We start from the raw sequence: 20,739 nt of genomic DNA on the forward strand, positions 1-20,739 counted from the left end.
TGCCATCCCATCCTGTTTCCTTATCCTCTCCCTAATCCTCCCATTCACTCTCTTGCAGGTTCCCAACTACATTTAAGCAAACATTGTTCCCTCCAGCTTTGAACCCACCTGCCTCTCCAACTACCAATCTCATCGCCTTCCCTTTCTCTCTAATCTCGAGTGCATTGTCTTCTCTTAAAGCTTAAAGATCTGTCCACTCTCTCGTCTTGATCCCATACAATGTGGCTCCCTCTCCCCCTCATTTAAACACTTTTGCCAAGGTCACCAGGTGCAGTCCTCAAAGCTTCTTTTCTGTTCTCATCCTTCTTGACCTTTACATGGCCATTGACATAACTAATGACTCCCTTCTCCTGCCTTGGCTTTAGGCTACGTGCCTTTCTGATTCTTTTACCACTTCATGACCCCTCCTTCAGTGTCTGTTTAAGTGGCCCCTCCTTCTCTCAGCTGCTGTTCTCCAGACATCTGTCCTTATTTTTTTCTGTTCTTAGGACCCTTATCAATTTTTCCACCTGAGCTCTCCCCTTGATATGGTCTCAAATCTCCATCTGGATGCCTCCACTGCTAGCAGAAATTCAGATTGTTCAGAAGTAACCACCTCCTCTTCCCTTCTGAATCCTCCCTCCACACTTTCCTATCTCTATGACTGTTGATGATTCCATCAGCCTTCTAGTTCCACAGGTGTGAAAGCTGGCTGAATTTTCAACTCTCATATAGATGCAGTACTATCTCTAATTCCAGGTGGTTTTAGCTCCACAATAACTTCAAAATCTGCCCACTCCTCTCCCTTATCACCAGGGCTCTTGTCCAGATCCTGTCTTTTTGCTGAGACTACTTATCCATTCCAAACTTCAATTCATCCAAAACTCTGCTGTGAAAATCTTCTACCTTACACAAGCAATGACCACATAACGCTCTAAAAATCCCTTCACTGGCTCTAGATCATATCCAAAAACAAATAATGGGTTTTCTCCTTACCACCTTCAAGGTCTTCAATAACCTAGTTGCCTCTCCCTACTTATCTGCCCTTCTCTCCTTTTGATCCCACAACAACTTCTGTGTTCAGCCCAAACTTCTCATTTATTCCATGTCTCTCCCTCTCAAATCCCACTTCCTCAAGAAGTCTCATAAAATTACACAGTCCCATCAGTTTAAAAGGCAAACAACCAAACCAAAACCTGTGTTGCCTTCCAGACACATATTCTTGATCACATTGCCTCAGTTTTCCTCCCCCTCCTCCAACACTCCCCACAGTGTACTCCATCTATTGTACTCTTTTTAGACTGTACTAATTCCAGACACATCTTTGGTGCTAGGTGGGTAAGTAACAAAAAAGGACACATATATAATGCTCTTTCACTGACCATACCTGCTTATTGTCTTGTTCACTTATTTTCTGATAATTGTCGGCTGGCAGGCTTTTCTGTTTCACCTGGAAAAAAAGAAAAACCTCAGTCAAATATCAGCTTAATGAGTGGATGGTAATATAAATACTTAGTGCAGGGACGGCAGCAGCTATGTCCTACTATCTGGAACAATCTGATCACAACTCTGCCATTTCAATTCTATAGAGAGAGTTAAGCGCTAGCTGTCTTGGATATGGTCCCTGCCTTAGCTGTTCCTAACACTGGGAGAGAACATGTGAAATTTCATCTGTCAAACTGATTCTACCGCCAGCTTTCTGGCCTCCAGCTTGATTGAATACCAATGGACAAGAGTTTTCCTGCCTGGCTAAGAATGGGTATCAGCTTTGGCCTGATTCAGTAGCCCTGCCATCCCCCATCCACAGATGACCCCCTCTCCTTCTTCTCTCTCCTTTTTCTTATGTTTTTGTCGATCTGTGTTTGGTTAAGGAAACAGTTTTAACAAAACAACAGCTTTGTAAGCAAGCTGAAAACATTTTGGCTGCAGCCTATTTAATTGTGCTATCACAATCTTATTAACATTGTCATTATGAACATATTAATATCACTATCACAATCCAAGCAAAGTGTAACAAACAAAGCTGATTTTGCAAGTTAAGTTGTCTTTGTGGGACTAGTTAATAAAGTAAAAGGTTTATATCATGTGTGGTCATTAAGTCAACACCTGATCAGTGAAAAGAACCTTATAAGACAGAGCTATCCACAGGAAGCAAAAATAACATCAAAGAAATTCCATAGCCACACAGAAGTCCATGTTGTCATGGGCTTCTTCCAGAGAAGTTAAGCAGGCCAGCAGCAAGTGTTAAGGAACTGGAGACTTGGGCAGGTTGAGGCTAGAGGGATAGACTCTGTTGTGGGGGAGAGGGGCAAAAGGATTCAAGTCAGTGGAAGAGTGGGGAGGAATTGAACAAGCAAGGGCAAAGTTGTAGATTCCAAGGCCAGAAGGAACCACTGTGGTCATCTAGTATGACCTCCTGTGTAACACAGGCCATAATTTCCCCAAAATAATTCCTAGAGCATCACTTTTAGAAAAACATCCAATATGGAATTTAAAATGGTCAGTCATAGAGAATCCACAACCACCCTTGGTAAACTGTTCCAGTGTTTAATTACTCTCAGATTTAACAATGTATACCTTACTTCCTGTCTGAATTTGTATAGCTTCAACTTCCAGTCATTAAATTGCGTTATACCTTTCTCTGCTAGATTGAAGAGACTATTGTTAAATATTTGCACCCTAGGTAGATATTTACAGATTGTAACCAAGTCGCCCCTTAACCTTCTCTTTGTTAAGCTAAATAGATTGAACTCTTTGAGTCTCTCACTGTAAAATATGTTTTATAATCCTTTATCATTCTCATGACTCTTTCTCTGAATCTTCTCTAATTTATAGCATCCTTCTTGAATTGTGAGCACCAGAATGGGACACTGTATTCCAGCAGCGGTCTCACCAGTGCCAAATACAGAGGTAAAATAACCTCCCTATTCCTACTCGAGATTCCCCTGTTTATGCATCCCAGGATTGCACTAGCTCCTTTGGCCACTCAGAGCTCACATTCAGCTGATTATCCATCAATACCCCCACTTCTTTTTCAGAGTCCCCGCTTCCCAGGACAGAGTCCCCCATTCTGTAAATTCTAATGTATTGAAAGTGACAGAATGGCCAAGCAGAGCAATGGAGGATAGAGACAGATGGCTGATGTAGGAGATGAGGTGGTGATCAGAGGAAACTCAGAAATCAACAGAACTGATGGAGCATTGTTTAGTAAACACAAAGTTGAGCAAGTGGCTTTTTTGGTGAATGACTGAGCTGATCTAGGGTTGAATGTCAAGAGGTGGTGAGGGAAAGGAGAAGGAATGCTAACCCTGTTTGTTATTTCAAAGTAACAAAGACTATGCAGAAACCCATGGTAGACATCACATATCTGAACAAGCTTAACATATAACCAAGTGGGTTTGGTTGCTGGAGAGTAGGTTTCTTATGTGTATTTGATAAATGACAGCTATACAGCTAGATAACCTTCTATCAACAATGACATTTCCTATGTTATGAGTTTTTCCACTGTTAACCTGTTCCATTCCTGACAATGTTTCATGTAAGAAACAAAGCATCTTTTTCCTAAATAAAACTTTATTCATTATAAATAAGTTGGCCTGCTGGACATTTAAATTGCAAATCACTTAAGTCAAGGTTGTGCACTGAGCAACAATGTGTACTTTGATGGTAGAATGTGTTGGTAGGGGGCAGTACTCAACAGCCCTGAGGCTCACTTCCAGTTTATGTCTGATGTTCCTAAAAAGCTCATGCTTCAGGGTTTTCAGCCAGCCACCTGGCAGAGTCAGGAAGGGATTTCTGCTCCCCTTCTTCCCCGCACATTTAAAAAAAAAATCTCCTTCACCTGAAGCATCAGGGATGGTTATGGTTGAAAACGGGACATCAGACAGGGAGGGCCGGGGCTCTGAGGCAACACCAAACATTCTCTCTCCCAGGTGCTTGGTTGGCTGGCTGGTTCTTGCTCTCATCTCAGGGTCTAATCACTATATGTGGGGTTGGGAAGGAATTTCCCCTCATGTCAAACTGGCAGTGACCATGGGGGTTTTTCGCCTTCCTCTGCAGCGTGTGGGTACAGATCACTTGCCTGGATTATCTGGGTATATCTCAATCTTTTCCCTACCATTGTGGGAGCCTCGAGCACTGGTGCACCTCAGTCCCTCCTATTCCCTCCTGTGGCACATAATAATTTAGTCTCCTGAGGGGTATAATAGTTTGATATAATTTTGATTGTTGGGTTTAGCATCTGGGTGCTGGGTGGTGTTGGTGGAGATCAGACTGGATGATCTGGTGATCCCTTCTGGCCTTGAACTCTATGACTATTTATAGTAGAGCAGATCTAATTTCTACTGAAGTCAATGGGTGTCTTTCCATTGATTTTAACAGGAGCAGGATCAAGTCTCTAATGAGTAATATTTTGTAGCAAAAATGAGTCCTTGGTAGGAAGTTCTCAATTAAGTAAAAAACCAAACTGAATGCTTTAAAGCCTATAAGGCAACTTGTGCACTAATCTAATGGTGTGATAAATCAGATACTACATTGAGTGCATGATAAACATCTACATAAAACATGTGCTTTAATTGCATCTAACACATTTGCGTGTTAACATTTTAACCAAACTGAGGACTTCATAAATGGAAAAATTCCAAAAATTCCAAAATCTAGAATAAATTAAAAAAACAAAAACAACTTAAACTGAATATAGTTGAAGAATATATTTAGGTCGGTTTTAAAGACAAAATGGGTTTGGAAAAATTTTCCGCTCTTACATTTGGAATTGTGCTCTTTAAACACTTTAAAGCTTTTACACAACAAGCTGCTAAGATCTAAAGCATGTGTTAGCAAAAATGCCATCTCAAAGTGCTGGGGGGGGATTGTTAAGAAATCAAAATGCATTTTAGAGAGTTGAGGGAAATAAAATAAAGGTTTTCTGTAGGCTCTAATTTTATCTATCTCAAGATTTTATTTGTACTTCTAGTATTTACATACCTGATCCTCTCGTTCAAAACCTGGTGCTTTTGGGTAGCTAGAATTTGGTGAAGAAACACCTGATGGGCTACACTCGGAACACAAAGCACCATTTGCTAATGATCTTTGCCTACAAAGGGGTCCAATAGGCGATAATGAGCTACAGCTACCAGAGCTTGACATTACTGTTGGACTTGAGGCACAGGAAATCTGTAGGAGAGAGAAAATAGGATCTGTCCAATATGCTCTACTCTACTCCATTTTTAAATGGTTATTTAAATAACCATATACCTACTTATACAAATACATACACACATGCATATGCCTGTTTAAATGGCAAAACCTATGTTAATGCAACATTATTTTTCAAAGCTGGAAAATTCACAGTAATGTTTCCAAAGGCAAACATTCACACAATGAACCTGTGGAACTCATTGCCACAGAATGGTGTGATGGCCAAAGTATAACTGAGGTAAATAGAGAACTAGACAAGTTCATGGAGGAGGTTCATCAATGGCTATCAACCAAGACTGTCAGGAATACAATCCCATGCTTGGGGTGACGCTAAACCTCTGGCTGTCAGAAGCAGGAGGTGAAGATAGGATTGGAACTCTCCAAAATTGTCCTATTCTGTGTACTACCCCCAAGTCTGACCCAATATGGCAGCCCTTACATTCATATAGACCAGGGGTGGGCAAACATTTTGGTCTGAGGGCCACATATGGGTATGGAAATTGTATGGTTGGCCATGAATGCTCACGAAATTAACAATTCAGAGATATTCAGAGGGGGGCTCTATAAGGGATGTTACCCAGGCGGGGGAGGGACTCTATAAGGTATGTTACTGAAGTGGAAGGAGGGGGACTCATGGGGTGCGTCGCGGGGGGTGGTGGTCTACAGGGGCGGTAACGGGGACTCCTAGGGGCCCTGCCAGCAGTGACACCAAGGCGGCCGTACCACACCCCCTAGCTGGGACGAGTGAGGTTCCTGGGCAGTTTCGAGAGTCTGGAGGGTGGTATCCTGTGATGCTGCTGGCCTTGATCATTGGCTAGTTTGGGTGGAAGCTGGTGCGAGGAGGCTGGCGCTTCGGGGATTGGGCACACTGCCATGTAGGGGCAGGGTTCCAATCCCGGAAACAGCGGGGTGAAGTCTGGGTAAGCGGTGCTGGTCGCGCCTGCGCAGTGTGACTCTGCGTGCAGGAAGATGGTGCGGGGGGGGGGGGGGAGAAGAGGAGGGGAGGGCTGCAAAGCATGTGTGTGCCTCTGCCCCCTCCCCCTGAGGTGCTGCCTCAGCCTGCCAGGCTGCTCTTGTGCTATAGCCTTAGGCAGCAGCAGCCACTGGCAGCCCAGGCAGACAACAGGCAAGGGAGAGCCGGGCACTGCTTTCATTCAGGCAGGGACGCTCGGCAGCGGGGGGGATGCTCCGGGGCCACGGCCCGCTCCAGGCAGGGCTGGGGGAGAGACCCAGCTCCAAATATTGGTGGAGCAGGGCCCCCAGCCCTGAATATTCCTGGAGCCCAGGCACCATGAGAGAATATATCTCGCCGCCCATGGTTACATGGTTGTTTGGGGCACATCACCTTTAAGGCTGCATAAACTTGAGCTAAGACTGCCCAAAGTTATTCATATTTGAAAACTGCTCGTTCAATGAAGTTTCCCTTGCTCTGGGGTTCACAGTCCACAATGAACTCCAGCCTCCAGACAGTTGCATCTGTGATGGGGATTGGAAGGATGACAGAACCTATAGGGGAAGGGCCGGCGCTTCCACTAGGCGACCCTAGGCGGTCGCCTAGGGCGGCAGGATTTGGGGGGGCGGCATTTTGCCGCCCACGGCGGAAATTCGGCGGCGGGGGGGTCCTTCCACTCCGGGTCTTCGGTGGAAATTCGGCGGCGGGTCCTTCACTCGCTCCGGGACCCGCCGCTGAAGTGCCCCGAAGACGCGGAGTGGAAGGACCCCTGCCGCCGAATGCTCAGAGGAGGAGCGCTGCCGCCTAGGGCAGCAAAAACCCTGGCGCCGCTCCTGTAATTATTAAATATTAAATGTAAAGGGAAAAATTCACGACAAAAACCACCAAGACCCGCTGCCTTTTTTCTACATTTTCATCTGTAACCCCAACAATTCTTAAAATCTTCCCTGGTGTGGTGGCAGGACAGCATTCTGAAGTGCAGAGCCCAAGCATATGGGAAATTTTTCAAGGAGCGGGTTCCCAGGCTGAATGTCTCCCCAAGAAGCATGCACCAGTGTGATTCTTTTGTTTTTCTGCTCTCTTATCTATATTTTTTTTTATTAAAAAAAAAATCTAGGAAGTGAAATGAAAAAAAAACTCTGAAATGCAACAAGGGTGAAAATTTAAACATCAGAGTCAAAAAAATTAAGTAGCAGTAGTTCTCATAGCAACCTTAACTCATCAACATTGCACAAATACAGTATTTTTGATTACTCGTTGGGCCAGTGGTGTCAAACTCAGAGGAGAGGGCTGAATAGTGTTTAATTTTAGTCTGTTGGCCAGAGTGCAGTTATGATTATACTTCCCAGAGTGCAGAGTGGAACACCCATGGATGTCAGTAAAATGCTTGCACAGAGGAAAAAGGGGAGAATATGCTTCTTATGTTGTAACAAAATGTTTAGTTATTTGTTCAGCGCCTTATTGTTGTATTCATCACTAATTCAGAAAACATGCTCCACGGCCCTTTTCTTCTTCCAAGTACTTTACAAATGCTAATTAATCCTCAAAAAACCCGGCATGGTAGGTCAGTATCACTCAAATTTTATACATAGGGAAACAAAGGCAACCAGATTGAATTACTTGCCCATGGCCAGAGAGGGAAACAGTGCCCGGATTAAAAAACAGGGGCTACTCCTGGCACCCATCCCCCATGCTCAACTTTCAAATAATTCAGAATTATAAATACTATGAAAGTCGAACTTCTTGAATTTTCTGACTTGTGTGTTTTAAATTCCTCAGACTTAAGTGGGATTTTTTATTTTATTTTTTACATTGTACACTTTTTCTTTTTGGGGGGAGGGAGGAAAGAGATGAGGGTACAGAATTGTAAAATTTAATTTTTATTAACTTGAAAAACTACTTATGCCTTAAGAACTGTAGTAGGAAGTTCACTTTCACCTGAGGCCTCATTACCAGTGAACACTGGAATGGGAAAATGCTACTTTGGCATTAAATAATTAAGAAGAGCCTAAAACATGCTCCACTAGCATGATTCAGATTTAGCACACTTGATGTAAAAAGAGAAGTATGTTGCTTCTTTCTCATCCTTGTACATGGTTATTTATACCTATGTGATGCAAATGCATTGCTGTTTCTGGTGTGTATATACACATATTACACACACACATACATATCACAGCCTCTGTGTATACTGGTGTCATCTTTCCTCCCCTTATACTTTTTTTTTTTTTTTTATAAGTCACAGTTTCTTACAGGTCAGAGATTTTTCCTGGGACCACTGTTTTTCATATATTCCTAATTTCCAATATACTTTCTACCCAACCAGATTATCTCCATGGTTGCAAAAATAACCAAAAGCAGTCAATCTTGAGAAGGCATTTGAAGGTGTCGAGTATGGCTGCATGATGCACTGAGTCAGTGAGGTTATTCTAAGTCTTGAGGCTGTGTAAGAAAAGACACAGAATCACGCATAGGAGGAGACCACCAAGGATATGTCATGCTGTGCAAAGTTGGCAGAATGTAAGGCATGAACAGGGAAGTTGGGAGCTAGAAGATACATGCAAAGCCTTGAGACAGAGGATTAACAGCCAGTTAGGTATTTGGGAATGTGTTAATAAGAGAAAGAGGTGGTCAGAGCATTAAGAGCCAGTTAGGTATTTGGGAATGTGTTAATAAGAGAAAGAGGTGGTCAGAGCATTGGACAAGAAAGATGCTTTTAATGGTACCTTGATGGAAGGATATGCGGGACCAAATATGAGAGTAAGGGGAGACCCCAAGGGGCTACAATAACCAAGGCAACAGATGACTAGGGCATGAATCGACGTTTTAGCAATATGTATAGAGCATACTGTAAGGATTATGTTTGAGATGCAGATGAAGAATCTGTAGGATTTAAGAGTGAATGTCTGGGGAGTAGGAGAGAGAGAAGTTGAATAATGACAATAAAGTTACAAACCTGGGTAACTGGGAGGATGGTGAAATTATGAACAGTGACAGAGAAGGGAGGAAGAAACAAGTGTTTGAGAGGAACACTCCATTTGTGCCATAGTCAATTTGAGTTTGTGGCAGGACATCCAGAATGGATGAGACAGTTAGGGATGCATAAATAAACTGAGGGTGGAAGAGATCAGAGTGATTTTGAAGTCATCTGCACAGACATAGTAATTAAAACCATGAGTGGATGAGGTCACTGGGGATGGAGTCAGGAAGAACAGTGTAGAGGCAGGGACCAAGAATAGAGCCCTGAAGAACAGACTGGAAAAAGGGTTTGAAAGAGGATGAGCCACCAAGCGAGACAGTGAAGGAACAGAGAGAGTTAGAGGAAACTGAAGAAGACAATACACTCAAGGAGCTTGGAGGTGAAGAGCAGGAAATTAATGGACCACAAAAATGGGATGGAAGAGGTTAGGAAGGACGTCTCTGTATTAGTGAAAGGGTGAAGGAAGAGAAGGTGAAGGTTGGAAAGAAAAGGGAGAAGAGGAACACTGCCTCTGGTATATCAATGTTCTCCTTGGGGAAAACCCCCCATCAAGATCTAGGTTGAAAGAGGGGGGGGTAGCTGCAGAAGAGGCTTGAGGAGAGAGAGTCAAGGGTAGAGAATAGGCAGCAGGAGTCGTAGGCATAAGTGTCAAATATGTAGACAGAACTGGTGGAAAAAAGAGTGAACTTGTAGTTGACAGCATCTGCAAAACCCCTAGACTTTCTTTTAAGGCACTTAGGGTATGTCTACAAGGGGATAAAAAACCTGCGGCTGGCCTAGGTCAGCTGACTCGGGCTCACAGGGATCAGACCCTGGGGATGAAAAAAATTGCTGTGTAGACATTTGGGCTCAGACTAGAGCCCAAGCTCCGGGACTGTGAGAGAGTGAAGGGTCCCAGGGCTTGGACTCCAGCCCGAGCGTCTCCACAGTGATTTTTCAGCCCCAGACCCCAAGCCCAAGCAAGGTGACCCGGGCCAGCTGCAGGTTTTTTATCCGCGTGTAGTCATACCCTTAATAGCACAGAAGCAGGAACGGAAGAAATGGATGTGACAAGACAGTCAAAGATGGGGATGGTAAAACAACACAATGATGTGACAGTGAAGAAAAAGGGTTGAGTGTAGAGAAGAGGATGGCACCAAGGGAAGAAATGACAAAAAACAATGAAATGAAGGATCAGGTTGAAAGCTGAAGAGGAATCTGAGTTGTTCATGGACTAGAGGTTATGTAAGGCTTGTGTGATGCAACCAGAGGAGAGTAATTAATGATGTTAAAATGGAAGAGAGTGGGAGAGAGAGGGTATGCAGAAATTAAGAGGCTGGGGGGAAAACAGTGCTTGATGAAGATTAAGTTAAGAAAGTGACAAAGGTGGGTAAAATAAGCTGGTTCAAAGCTGAAGGCAGAAAATGGAGGTAAAGGACCCAATATGAGTTTAAGGGAAGACCTCGAGGTGGCTACAATAATCAGTTAGAGTTAGAATAATCAGAGGGGGACATTAATGTGGAAGCTAAACTCCCCAGGAAAAGGGGTGGGGAATGAAATGAGAGAAAGGAAGAGAGTCACCCACTGAAATGGGGAGGAAGGATAAGGCCATGGAATAACAGATGATAGCCAAATGGACAAAAAGGGGAGCAAAGACTCAGATGCATGAGTAAGGATGTACTGTGGGTAAGTGAGAGAGGAATCTATGTAAAGTAATTATATGCCCTCCTCCGTCACCATAGTATGCCCACTTCACAATCTTTAATGCATTTATCCTCACAACACATCTATACAAGTAGGAAATACTTTTACCCTCATTTACAGATGTGGAACTGAGGCACAGAGAGGCTAAGTGACTTGCCCAAGGCCACACAAGATGTGTGGGACAGAGTAGGGAAATGAACTCAGGCCTCCCAAGTCCAAAGCAAGTGCCCTACTTATTGGACCATCCTTCCTCTCTGGAAACAATCTGAAGTGACAAACATCTGAAGGCAGGATGCCTTTGCTGATGATGCCTTTTTGCAGGGTGAAAGAAAGAGAGGAGAGGATGCTATGAAGGTTGCACTGGGGGAGAGAAAGAGAGAATTCAGTGGGGCGTAAAGGCAGCAGCAGAAGGAAGGACTGAGGTTTCATCTCTGACAAAAACAACCACAAGAATTTTAGTGATAGCAGAAAAGAAGGGGGCAATGATAAGAGGGAACAGCAGTAAAGTTGGAGCCAGCAAGAAGGGGCATCAGTGGCTAATCAAGATGACTACAAAGAGGACATAGGTGACAGCAGGCTGCAGTTGAGAGAGAGATTGCCAGAGGCAAGAAGGAAAAGGTGTAGTTGGGATAGGGAGAAGCAGGGAGGGAGGAGTTGCCCATTAAATATCTAAATTATAATAGACTGGGATTAGATTGAGATGGTGGAAGAGAGAAGGGTAGAAGAAAAAACAAAACAGAACTCAAGAAGAAGTGGGAAAAGGAAAAGAAGAGACCAGGGTGCAGGGGAAGAGCAGGTGAGAAGGCAGGAGTTTAAGTCTCAGAAGGTGAATCCTGGAAGCATGGAGGAGACCACAGCATCTAAGTAATTAATCAAGGCAATGGCAAAGGTAAGAAACTGTGGCAACTAATAATTAAACTAGATTAACTGCAGCAAATGATTGAGTATAAGCACATGGAAGAGTGGAGAGAACTGATGAAACTTAGTCCTTGAGCAGCAGAAGGAGAGTTCCTGTGGACAAGATAGCCATTAGACTCTCCCTGGTAGTCTTATGCAGTCACCTGGAAGTGGGAGCAGATTGAAGAGCTTCTGAGAGAGGAGGTGCCTCTTATAGGTCACTGCTGAAAGCCTCAGGAGCAAACTGAATTGAGCCAAGAAGTCCAATGGAACTCAAGTCCCTGTGCAGAAAAAGGAGTGGGTTCCTACTGTGGAACAGGTATGCCCCTGACAGTCCCCTGAAGAGCTTTTTGGAGGTAGATGTAGCAGCAGATTTCATATTGGAGAGCTAAGGCACAATGTAGACAGCTACATAGATATATCTTTATGGTTGGCCTAAAAGGCAACAGTGTGAAGCTGCAGAACCTGCTTCAATAAAAGACCTCAGGGTTTTTAAACACATTTATTAGCCATTTCCTTTTAAACTTATTTTAAAACATGTAACCTATATTTGGTTTCTGCTTTAATTTTATAAACAAAAAGCAACTAGTGTTGGAAACCTGTTAGTGAAAGTTCTACCAATAAATACACATATACTCATGAGCTATAGAAGGGTCTTTGTTGCTCATGAAATGAGAAAAATCAAGTCAATAAAGAGGTAGGAAGGGCTAGACCAGGGGTCCTGAACTTCAGCTGTAGTAGGAAGAAAGTCTGAGACATAAGCCTTTGTATCAGACGCCTGAACTAAAGTAATGGTCAAAACTTTGCTGATATGAAGCAAATTAAGGTTGTGAGCAAGATGCAGGCCCTGCTCACAGAATTTGGCAAGCTTGGGGCTGATATTGCAAAAACACATATTCCTGAGAGGTGTTGGGCACTGAGCACTCACGCAAGCACATTCCAGAAGGTGCCAGAACACCTCAATACCAGCACATTCCCCAAAGATAACAGGAACACACGGACCCATCCTAAAGATAAGGTCAGGATGACAGCATGATGGATAGAAATGTTATGATCGAACCTACAGATACAAGGCAATGGGTGGCACCCAAATACGTCAGAGGGTGGCATCCTGATACGTCAGGGGAAATACGTAACTTGTTTGTATTGGTGTATAAAGATGTATCTCAGAGGGAGTGTCTTTGGCCAGCTGAGAGGGAAATGGAAAGTCCCGCCACTGACTGACCTGCGTCCATTGTTACGGGTATACATGTATTAGTGGTCCAGTAGAGTCTGTGGAATACTAGTACCTTGCTTCGTCAACAATAAACCTAGCTGGGTGCCTTCATACCTTAACGGATCTTGTAGTCATTGGATGGTTCGCTCAAGGTCTGCAGCACCAGCTGTCTGCGCAGAGCTGGGACAGCACACAGGGAGAACACACACATGCAGCTGAACATCTAACCACAAGAACTACCTCAAAATAATTGTTGCCTACCAACAAGATCCATTTCCAAGTATGGCTAAATGGTAGAGAATAAAGACTCTATAATCAATTCCATCTCCTTTTCCCCTCAACTCAGTTTGACAGAATAGGATAATTTACATCATACTCATTACTCTGGTACCGGAGAGCCTCTTAACTACCAAATATACGATGGCTCCAGGAACAGCCTGAAGATAGCTTTAAAGTAAAATGTCGAGTGCATAGTTGTATATTCAAATTCTTATCTGACTTTCCTGTTAACAGAAAACAATAAAAAGGAGAGCTGTAGCCAGACAAGATCTTCCTTTAATGAAATCTTTCCTAAAAAGAAACCAACCTTAAGTAAGTTATGGTGTCCTGTGTTTACATAACAAATGCTGGGGTTCCCTGATTAAAGGAATTCTATTTAGGTATTTATATGACACTTCTCACTGTAGTACCTGAGTACTTACAGTCACCTGACTGCATTGACAAAGAAAGAAAGAGGGAGAAAAAACAGGTAATACAAAATTAAATTGGGTATTCAGGTAGAGGCCAGACATTGCACTAGGTATTCAGAACCAGTTTAAAACTTTTATTGCCACATGTGAGGGCTGATTTTTATTGACTTTTTAATGTCTAAGTAAGGTGCTTCTTTTCTGTTGTAATATACATATAGTAAAAAGAGATGTTTGATAAATAAAACAAACAATTATATATTGGCACAGTGATCATTAGTAGTAATTTTTTCAGAAGTATTTACACTTACATTTTCAGATTGCCCATTGTTATTTGTAATGCTGTTTGTGGAGTTAAGACTGCTGCTCCATTCATTTGCAATTCCTATGCTGTCTGCTGAAAACAGATGAGCGCCTGGCTTTGATTGACAACCAGTTTGCAGTATGACTACATTCATGGTGTCCTCTGTTGAAGGAATCCCCAACAAATTACACACAGATTTTGTATTTAGCTGTGTGAATTCAACAATTACATACCCAAAACCAAACACAACCTCTGATATGGAAACATTTAACTACACAAATTAAAACGGTTTCTGAAAGCATAATAACATAAACAAAGCAAAGTCCATTTGAAAATGGTGTAATTTAATATTTATGTATTTGTGGCCACTAACAAACTTAGTACCAAATATATGTTTGTAACTCAGAGGGCTTTTCCTCATTACTCGGTCCAACAAAAACCCACAGGAACAAAAAAAGATCTGCATCCCAAGAATATACAGTCTTATTACAAATGTTGCTGTATTTTCAAGAATCTAAGATACGATAGTGTTTAAAAGACAACATTTTTAGGACTCCAGGTTGCAAAGATAAACACAACATTGTACACTGAATTACTGTCTTTTTTCACTCTACCTGGCTGCAGAGTGATCTATAGCATCCCATCAAAAGAAGATGAAGTTACTCACCTTGTGCAGTAATGATGGTTCTTCAAAATGTGTGTCCCTATGGATGCTCCGCACTAGGTGTGCATGCGTCCCTGCACCTTTGATTGGACATCTTTGGCAACAGTGTCTGTTTGGCCTGCACATACGCTCTCCCTCCCTCGTGCTCTGCCTCGAGGCTAATTAGCGCTGCATGGGAAAACCACCCTCCTGGGCAAACCACCTTCTCTACCATACAGCCCTTATTGAGAACTCCAAAGTAGAGGGGAGGAGGGTGGGTTGTGGAGCACCCACAGGGATACACATCTCAAAGAACCATCATTATTGCACAAGGTGAGTAACTTCCTCTTCTGCTTCGAGTAGTGTCCCTATGGGTGCTCCACTGTAGGTGACTCTCGAGCAGTATCCTCAATGGGAGGGTAAGAGTCAAGTCTCTTATGGATGATACTGTGGAGCCAAAGCTAGCATCAGAAGCAGTGTCTCCAGTAATCGCATAGGTGTTCTGAAAATGTATAAGCAGACAGCCAAGTCTCTGCCGTCTGCAGATTTCCAAGATAGGAACATTCTTGAGGAAAGCAACAGAGGTGAAAACCAATCTCATGGAATGTGTACAGATTCCAGATGGAGGTAATACATTGTGAGCATGATAGCAACGATTAAAACAGTTTGAGACCCATTTGGAGAGTCTCTGGGCTGATATCATTGTGTTTTTTGACCTTTCCACAATGGATAGGAAGAGCTTAGGAGATTTCCTAAAGGCCTTTGTCATGTCCAAATAAAAGGCCAAGGCCCTCCTAATGTCTAGCATATATAGTATAGCCTCCCTGTTGTCACGTTGAGGCTTTGGGTAAAAGGTGGGGAGGTGAATGAGTTGATTTATGTGAAAAGACGAGGCCACCTTGGGAATGAACTTTGAATGTGGCCTATGAGTGACCTTGTCTTTAAAGAATGCTGTGAAGGGGATGCGGGTGGGGGGTACCATTAGTGCCTCTGTCTCCCCTATTCTCCTTGCTGAGGTAATGGTCACTAAGAATGCTGTCTTAATTGACAGGTATGTAAACGACCAAGTTCAAAGGGGTGTCTAATTAGGCGCTTTAAAACTAGATTTAGGTCCCACGTTGGAGTGGGGTGTCTGGGTTGGCGAAAGAGGTTCACCATGCCCTTGAGGAATCTCTTTATAGTTTTTGGGTGGGCGAAAACCAAGTATCCCTCTATCACTTGATGGAAAGCTGTCATGGCCGCCAGGTGTACTTTGAGCATACTGAGAGATAGTCCTGTCCTCTTGAGAACTAGCATGTAGTTCAACACTACAGGGAGTACGGAACATACTGGGGTGATTTGTTTGGAATTACACCATACCTGAAACCTTGTCCACTTTTGCAGGTAAGTGCATTGGGTAGACCATTTTCTACTGTGTAGTAGCACTTCCTACACCTCTTTAGAGCAGCAGCTCTCTATGTGCTGGAACCATGAAGGAGCCAAGCCTTAAGATGGAGTATCCGTAGGTCGGGATAGAGAGTTTGCCCTTCGTTCTGTGAGAGGAGATAAGGAATGGGTTGAAGAGGGATTGGTGGACATGTCGCAAGCTGTGACAGGTACGGGTACCACGTCTGTCTCAGCCAGGTGTGACCAATCAGTATAACATTTGCTTTTTCTCTTTTTTATTTTTATCAGGACCTTCAGGAGCAGAGGAAATGGGGGAAGGTGTATAGGAGGCCTTTTTCCGCTAGGAGAAGGAGAGTGTCCCCTAATGAGTGTTTTCCGAGGCCGTCTCTGGAGCAATAGCATGGGCATTTCCTGTTCAAGTAAGTAGCGAATAAGTCTACTATTGGGGTCCCCCATTGTTAGACTATGCTGCGGAGTACAGTTGGGTTCATTTCCCGCTCGCGGTCATGTGACAACTTGCAACTGACACTGCTGTTGTATTTTGCACTCCCAGGAGGTAGGCAGCAGATATTGAAACATTGTGCCGAATGCGCCAATTCCATAGCTTTAGCACTTCCATGCATAGGGAAGATGATCTGGCACCCCCTTGATGATCTATGTAGTACATGCACGCTATGTTGTCTGTCAGGATTTTCATGAGCGCATTTCTCATCAGTGGAAGAAAGGGAGCACAAGCATTTTTGACTGGAGGTCAAGGCCAAGAACCAATCTTCCTGTACCAAAGGTGGAATAATCGCTGTTACTGTGACCATCTTCAATTTTTGTGCCTGCACGTATTTGTTCAGTGCTCTGAGGTCCAGTACGAGTCGGGGGGGGGGGGGGGGGGAAGGGGGGAGAATCAGGAAATATCACGAATAAAAGCTTTTGCCTCTGAGATGAGCCAGAATAGGTTCTATGGCTCCCAGGCATAGCAGGTGATCTATTTCCTGTCTTAACAGTCTCTCATGAGAAGGGTCCCTGAGGAGGGAGGGAGGTGAACTGGATAGAGTATCCATTGGAGATCATCTCCAAGACCCAATTTTGGAGGAACAGAGAAAGGCGGCATCCAAAGGGATGCAAATGGTTTGTAAGTTGCAGCTGATGTTGTAGGGAGTGGTCTCTCAGGGCCTCAACCAAGGCGTCAAAACTGGGGTTTCAAGGTGGAAGGTTGGGAGGTTGAGGGACTGATGGTTTTCGCCTCTGAAATTTTGACTTCTTTGGCTGTGGCTCATAGCAGTACTGTGATAGATACTGAGGCGGACGTGATTTGTGGGAGGACTGGGGACTAAATTTCTTTTTCTGACCTGGTGTATAGATCCCCAATGACTAAAGTATGGCCCTGGAGTCCTTGAGAACATGGAGTGATGCATCAGTCTTATCTGCAAATAATTTGGAGCCTTTGAAAGGGAGGTCCTCAGCCATCATCTGTACCTCTTTTGGCAGCCCTGAAAGGTATAACCACAACTACCAAGACATCAATACCATTGTTGATACCAAGCGGGCCACTGTATCCATGGCGTCTAGTGCAGTCTGGAGTGCTGTTCTGACCACTAACTGCCCCCATGTATGATGGTCTAAACTGTACTCATTGTGCTTCTGGCAGGTGGTCTTTTGGCGTAATTGATGTGGTCATATTGTGCCATTAAGGCCTGGTAGTTTGCAATTCTAAATTGCAAGGTCACCGAGGAGTACACCTTCCTTCCAAATAAGTCAAGTCTTTTCCAGTCTCTATCATAAGGGGGTGGATTTCATGTGATGTTGGCAGCCATGAGAATTCACCACATCCACAATGATGGAATTAGGTGCAGGGTGTGAAAAAAGGAATTCAGTATCCTTGGAAGGGACATAGTATATTTGTTGGCCAGTTTGCATGTTGGTGTGACTGAGGCTGGTGTTTGCCATATAACTTTAGCCGGATCCAAATGCGCTTCATTAATTGGGAGGGTGATCTTTGAGGAGAAGGGCATATGCAGTTTGTCCAACAACTTATGGTTGGTGTCCTTCACCTCCTCGAGAGGGATCTGTAGTATCTCCTGCAACCTCTTTGTAAGGTCCTGAAAGGGTTTGAAATCGTCTGCTATGGACAGTGGAGGGGGCATTGCCACCTCATCTGGGAAAGAAGAGGAGATATTGGTTTGCGGTGTGGCCGCCTCTGCTAGTCTGGTTTCCTGCTCCTCAGTTTCCTTATGAGGTTCTGGAGACAGAGGTTGGAGGAGAGCATCTCAGACTCCCGGTGGGTGACACCATGCTTCCCAGGCATTTAGTGCCTGTAGGCTGCCCATGGATCCTAGTATTTCCACTGGGATGGTAGAAAGGGCATGGGTGGCAGAACCCACTGTTGGTCATATCATGGGGGCTGAAACCCAGAGTGAGGGTGTAGCTGAGAAGGCCCTGGTTGGTAGAGAGAGGGACCATGGCAAGTGCCAAGAGAGGATATCCTCCTGGTCACTATTTGAGACTCTGCTGGATATTAGTGGAGCTGAACGCCTCAGTACCAGTGGTGATTCTGGGCTTCGAGATGCACTCAGTACCGAACCCCCGGCACTGAGTAGAATGGACTCTGGGGTCTCAGATACCATTAGGTCCCTGGAAAACTGAAACTCCTGCGGTGCCATAATCGGTACTGTCAGGGCTTGTCGGGGTTGACTCGTCGGTACCGAAGAAACCAGCGATCTTGCTCAAAACAGACAGTCCAACGAGGGTTGTTTTGAAGTTGTTGGTACCGAGAGTTTCTGCACTGATGACGTCTTCGTAGACACGGTACAGTGTAAACTCTTGTCTCTGACAGGCGGTGCCGCTGTTTTGGAGCCTGTGCCCATAGCTTACTAGCTGTGTGTGCATCGGAAGACCCATGCGAGTTGTGCGTATCATGCTTTTAGCAATCAGTGCCAAAGTAACTGAACGTGCCGGGGATCTCATCTGGCTGGTTTGGGATTCAGTATGAGGCCTTACAGCTCTCTTTTGGGAGATCTTGGCGAGGGGAATCCGAAGACTTCTTTCTCAGCTCACCCTCTTTGGAAGTAAAATGCTCTGGTGATGGTTCGTGATGTCAAGGAGATTCGGGGCCAGGGTCAGTCACAGGTTGAAAAGCTCCCTCCATAAGGAGTAGCTTTAACTTTAATTCCTGGATTTTTCGGGATCTGGCTTTTAGCTGCTGGTAAAGAGTACACTTTTATGGAATGTGGGCCTCTCCGAGGCACTACACGCAATGGGAATGTCTGTCTGTAACCAGAATAGCCTCCCTGAAGGAGAGGCACCTCTTAAACCCGGGGGACAGAGATAAAATAAAAACATTTATTTTTCTTTAAAACAGGAAAGAAACTAATGGAAACCCTATAACACTAAGAGAAAAAACTGACGAAAACACTAAGAGTATCTAAGAGAGAAACAATTCTAAAGATCTAAAGTATGAGCGAATGGATTGCTAATCGCTCTGTCTCTAGCCAGGGCAGTTGAGAAGGTAGTTCACCTGTGCAGCATTAATTAGCCATGAGGCAGAGCACGAAAGACACAGAAAGCATGTCCAGACCAAATGGACACTGCTACCAAAGATCTCCAATCAAAGGCGCAGGAACGCACGCACACCTACAATGGAGCACCCATAGGGACACTACTCAAAGAAGAATCTGGAATTTCCACTGCTTATCTTAATGGGATATAGTAAACTGAGAAAATATTGACATTTAAGTGGTCATTCTAACTATTTAATTGTCATTTTTATACCACAAAAATTAATTCAAAGTAATTGGACCCACACATCACTTCCTAGTGTTCTCAAGACAACTTCAGTATTCTATTGAACATTTCAGATTTGGTTAATTTAGATGCTCATTACTTACTGCCCTTTGGAATATACAAATAAAAGTACTCTTTAAAATGGTATTTATTAAAAATTTGGACATTTAGGTTGTGTGGGTTTTCTAGACAAATAATTCATTAGCAACAGATATTTAGTTGAATAAGCTGACTGACATTTTTTTACCCCTTGATTCATGAACACGGAGTATTAAAAAAAGAAACAGGGCTAGAAAAATAAAATCCAATCATCCCCTGAAGAAATTCCACAGATTTAGCCAGAATTTTCTATACAAAATGTTACTTATTTTTCATCTCTGTTCACAACTGTATTTCTGAAGGGTCATAATAAACTGTGTCCTACATGAACCTTCCTTCTGCCAAGGACAATTAACAGTTATGACATCATGCAGAAGAGTACATGCCATGATAATGAACAGATGGAACGGTGGGACATGTAAATTCAGCACCATTACCTCTCTTCAGGGGAGATAGCATAGTTGAGGATTGTTTCTCATGGTGTAATTTTTGTACCTAATGAGCTATGTTTTAATTACTGCATGATTCTGCCTTTGTACTGTGTCTCCAAATGCTGTATCTAACATATTTCCTGTGTCTTACGTATCAAGTACAGGAGTAGGAGACAATTAAAAAACACAGGAGACACAGGCGAGATGAGTAATAACTATCATTGTGCAGACTGACTCCAGACTAAGCGCCAGGACTCTGAAGAAGGAACACAGGTAGCCCCCCTGCTCGTCCTCTGCCTGACTGAATATGCAAAAAATGGATGTGAAGACAGAAGATGCTGCACTTCTCTAATGTTATTTACTTCCACTCTCCCTTGGGGTTGTGTCCTCATTCTGGATTGCTTTATGAGGCAGTTAGTCACTGTCATCTCTATTAAGTCTAGAGGGAAAATACTGCCCAGGAGCCCCTCACACCCTCACATCAGAAGTGCTGTTCTGGTTACTGCCACCCTC

At 43.7% G+C, this 20,739-nt stretch overlaps 1 protein-coding gene across 1 annotated transcript in view; it reads right to left on the reverse strand.

The window, feature by feature from the left end:
- UNKL (unk like zinc finger) overlaps window positions 1-20,739 on the reverse strand; it is a 133,574-nt gene that overhangs the window by 68,413 nt on the left and 44,422 nt on the right. The window contains exons 8-10 of the mRNA XM_065411636.1: window positions 13,901-14,055; window positions 4,963-5,151; window positions 1,367-1,429 (exon numbers count right to left, since the gene is read on the reverse strand). Coding sequence (XP_065267708.1) covers window positions 1,367-1,429; window positions 4,963-5,151; window positions 13,901-14,055 — 407 coding nt within the window. The remainder of the gene's footprint in view (window positions 1-1,366; window positions 1,430-4,962; window positions 5,152-13,900; window positions 14,056-20,739) is intronic.

Source organism: Emys orbicularis, chromosome 10, assembly GCF_028017835.1.
Source record: "Emys orbicularis isolate rEmyOrb1 chromosome 10, rEmyOrb1.hap1, whole genome shotgun sequence".
Lineage (NCBI taxonomy): Eukaryota > Metazoa > Chordata > Testudines > Emydidae > Emys > Emys orbicularis.